The sequence below is a fragment of the Nymphaea colorata genome, chromosome 14 (genome assembly GCF_008831285.2).
Source record: "Nymphaea colorata isolate Beijing-Zhang1983 chromosome 14, ASM883128v2, whole genome shotgun sequence".
In the NCBI taxonomy this organism is placed as follows: Eukaryota; Viridiplantae; Streptophyta; class Magnoliopsida; order Nymphaeales; family Nymphaeaceae; genus Nymphaea; species Nymphaea colorata.
This window is the reverse complement of record NC_045151.1, coordinates 1808140-1811900: the sequence shown is the minus strand read 5'-3', so window position 1 is coordinate 1811900 and position 3761 is coordinate 1808140. Positions and strand designations below refer to the sequence as shown.

Here is a 3761-nt window from a genome sequence, read left to right as displayed (position 1 = left end):
TATTAATCATATGCATCTTGAAAACATCGCCATCTTGCAGGAAGTATTAAACCATGTCTTTCATGCATTTAAAAGTACTCCATTAACATTTTTATACAAATTTAGCTCTGTTTTTCCATTCACGCTTGGTTGAAATTGTTCAACATACACCAGTCGTTGTTGATTCAGTCGGGCTTTCTGAGTCCCACGGCAGAGGAAATGCATCACTAGTAGGATGTGAAGTTTTAGCTGCTTCCTGCCTTTGAAGTGTCATGGCTTTCAACAGCGGGAGAGTTCATCAGATCATAAATGGCTGAAGGAATACTCGTGTACCATAAATGATTTTTCTCGTAGTTGGCCACCGGGCAGATAAACATGGCTGTGGATAACATGCAAGAAGTATAGACTTGACTTTAGGCTACTTTTGGCTGAGAAGTGAGTCATGTAATAAAGAGAGCAACAGATGGTAGCATGGTATGTGCAGGAACTAAATACCATGATTGGTCTCAATCCCATTTTTTCAGTGGGAGAGCGCATAATTATATTACCCAAAGCCAACCTGCTAGAGATCCTGCAGCCAGTCCAATTCCTAGAAATAATACCATTATGATTCCTACAGTTTCTGCTTCTTTTGTGGGTACACATTTGGGAGCAAGGATCATTAGTGAACTTGTCAGATATCCATTAGTTAGACCCAGGGCGCTTGTTAATAGTACCACTGGTATCTCAGTGCGGAAGAATCTGGGCCCATGCATACAAGCTGCAAAGAGTGGATAGAACAAAAGCCTTCCCGAGCAAGCCCATACGACTTTTACGGTGGCCTTTGGGACATACATAGCAGTCAAACATTTTCCCACTAGATCAAACACATTATATGTGGTTATGAGGAGGATAGGATACCAGTTCCTGAGAATCTTTGACTGTAAACCATCAGTAATGTACCCAGGAAATATGGAGAGGGTCACAACATAAATCATAAGAATGCCAACTGCGTTCCACTTGATCTTTTTCCATGTATTCCAGAATTCTGTTTTTAGATTTGTTTGCTCTGTGGAAAAAGCAGTGCTCATTGGAGTTCCTGTCAGATTTATCTGTTTCAGATCTCCGATATATGAGTTGTGGTATGGAAGTGCTGAAAGTTTCTTGTCTGTGTAGTATTTCATGATCGACAGCCTGTGTAAAATATTGAGACAGAGTATGCATGTGGCCATGAAAAGCACACTAACGATGAAGTAAAGCTGTGCACTTCTCTGTAGACCTTGAGGTGTTTGTGGAAGAGATGCTTTAGTTATTATCCGCAGTACTGATACCAGAACACCTGCATAAGCAACTCAACTTTCAGAGAGAAACTTCGGATGAAACCGACATAAATTTTTATTGTAGTCTTATTTGAATAGGGATTGGTTCATTTGAATACAGAAGTCATAACTATTATCATTTGCTCAACCTGATTCACTTGACGATGAGATATTAAACCTTCATGAAAAAAGGTTACTTAGACAACCTAGATTACTATCACAGTCACTTGTGCACTGACATTTGCTATTGATGCAAACATTCTACACTAACATACCTGAACAAGCTGTTCCTGCAAATACTGCTTGCATGTATCGCTCTGGCAGCTCTCCTACAGACCCTACAAGGCTTCCTCCAGCAAGGCCATCTGCCAAGCCACATACCGTCACTGCCAGAACTGTCATGAAGTATTGTCTGTCTGACTTCTGGTTGCCTCCAGCATGGACGAAGTCCAGCAATGGCACTGTTAGCAAAGATGAAAGAAACAAGCCCAAACCCAAATTCATCCTTTGTCTTACCGTGGGTCTTTTAGTCCAGAGGACCAGGCCAACCAAAACTGGCAGCGAAGAACCCATGTAAACTACCGAGAAAACCTTGTCTACATGCTTGTGCGGATAAAGGTAGCCGAAATAGTCCACTGCTGTTATCACAGTGTTCCACGGCAGCAGGGATCCTACCCCTAGAATGAAGTGGATGATGTAGGCAAGATTGTACTGATCTTTGTGAGAGATTTGATTGCAAGGTTGCATCCCTCCTCCCATTTTTCCCTATCTTTGTTCTCAAGTCTGGTTCATGCTTGTTGAATTCTTATAGTGTGATATTTTCGTGGCCCCCCTTTCACAACCATTCTTTTTTCATTTGCCTTTTCTAATAATTATTCAAGTACACACAAAAAGTGCCGATACCTGCTAGGAATCAGTATTATGTCGTGTAGATAGAGCTTTGATCAAAAGCTAAACTTTCTGGGCAGTTGTTGTGAACAGAGTTCAAGAGGTTCGCCCAAGTTTTTGAACCATCCAGAGAAGTTTTGTCTGAACCGTGGCTCATTTTCTCTAGAAAGTCTTATTATTTGACCTGCAATGCACTTGGAACATATTTTGTTGCAGAATATAGATAAGCATGACAGGTAGGGGCTCTTTTTACTTTTATTCTGTTTCTTTCACTATCAGCTCTTCCAATGCATGTTTGAAAGGGATTGCAGTTGCCAAGCAAAAGGCTTGCTCCAAGATGATGCGCATTTTCTGCAAGGCTTTAAAGCTATAAAGGAAAATGATGGTTGTTACTGATTCAGGCTCGTACATTTACAGAAGAATCAGAGGTAGAGAAATGTTATAACGTGCTTGTTCTCATTCTTAAGGGAAGACTGGGGAAAATCGAGTGCATTGGTTGAGGTTTTGAATGTGTGGGTGGCGCAACTACTGGATGTTAATTATGAAAATTTCAAACTCAATCAGCAGCAAGTAAAACAACAGCAAACTTCAAAACTTGGTTCGAGTTGATTATGAAAAATTCCTGAGGCATTTTGGTATAATCTAGTCAAGGACATAGTTTCTGTACTAAGGACATGTCATGTGGTTGGAATCAATGCCCTTTGTGTGGAGGAGAGAGAGACAGAGAGAAGAACATAGAGGCACCTGTATCTTGAAAGTTAATAATATATTTGTTATAAATTAACATGAAGCTGCTGCTGATCTATGCAGTAGGGGCCACTCTTTAGTTCTTACATGGTAGCATGCATGGTGCTTTCTTAACCAGCATTTTGATGATTGAACATGGCAGGGAAAGGGAAACCATATTGTCCTGATCATTATCATCAGATTCCCACGTTCCATCCATTGCAGAGATCAGCTAACTTCATCCATCTGCAACTGTAACACTGCTTCCCATTGGGCATTCAGTTCGGTGCACCTTGTGAGTTCCAGGGAAGCCAAACTCCCAAGGCCAAGAGAATATCTTTAACAGCTCCCTTTCTATCTTCTGGCATATTTCTCTTTATCTCTATTTGGGGAGTGAAATGTTGCCAACCCACTGCTAACTTTTAGTCTGCGTTAGGAGGTGGAAGCTTGAAACACAACATCAGGCAAAAAGAAAAGGGAGATTCCTTTTGCAGAGGCCGATCTGGTGATAAAAATCCGGTCATCTTCACGCATATCTCCATGGCATTAGATTCCAAGTGAAAATTCTTCTGTCAAACGCAAAAAAGATTCCAAGTAATAAAAGGGGCTGCGCATAAAGTCAACAGCCGCACAAACACACACACATATATATACACACACACACACGAGAGAGAGAGAAAAAGAAATGCTTCACCTTTTTTCTCCTAGTTTTTGTTTCCAAACACTGATATAAAAAATATTAGAGGCTGGGATTGTTCTTTTATGAGTCTAACATCTACGTGTCTAGCACCTGCCAATCTTTTGTTTTCTTTCTTTCTCTCGCTCTATATGGAAGTAAAAACCATAGAATACTTGGAATGAATGTAAAAA

The 3761-nt window shown here is 40.6% G+C and overlaps 1 protein-coding gene across 2 annotated transcripts; it reads right to left on the bottom strand.

Moving 5' to 3' along the window:
* Window positions 1-2074, bottom strand: LOC116267651 (equilibrative nucleotide transporter 8-like). Of its 2 annotated transcripts, XM_050075252.1 has the most exons (3): window positions 1794-2074; window positions 1553-1697; window positions 1-1297 (listed from the first exon to the last, which is right to left on the bottom strand). In XM_050075252.1, exons 1-3 carry the CDS (start codon window positions 2034-2036, stop codon window positions 519-521), a joined length of 1167 nt encoding a protein of 388 aa, XP_049931209.1. In that variant the 5' UTR covers window positions 2037-2074; the 3' UTR covers window positions 1-518. The 2 variants fall into 2 exon arrangements, with proteins under 2 accessions (XP_049931209.1, XP_031505374.1); XM_031649514.2 differs by having other exon boundaries at window positions 1553-2074.
* Between the last annotated feature and the right edge of the window lie 1687 nt (window positions 2075-3761).

Bases quoted from the DNA above. Each gene is read 5' to 3' on its own strand.
- LOC116267651 (XM_031649514.2), bottom strand. From the start codon at position 2,036: ATGGGAGGAGGGATGCAACCTTGCAATCAAATCTCTCACAAAGATCAG. The intron at 1,298-1,552 runs GTATGTTAGTGT...TTGCTTATGCAG, and splicing joins TGCAGGAACAGCTTGTTCAG to GTGTTCTGGTATCAGTACTG.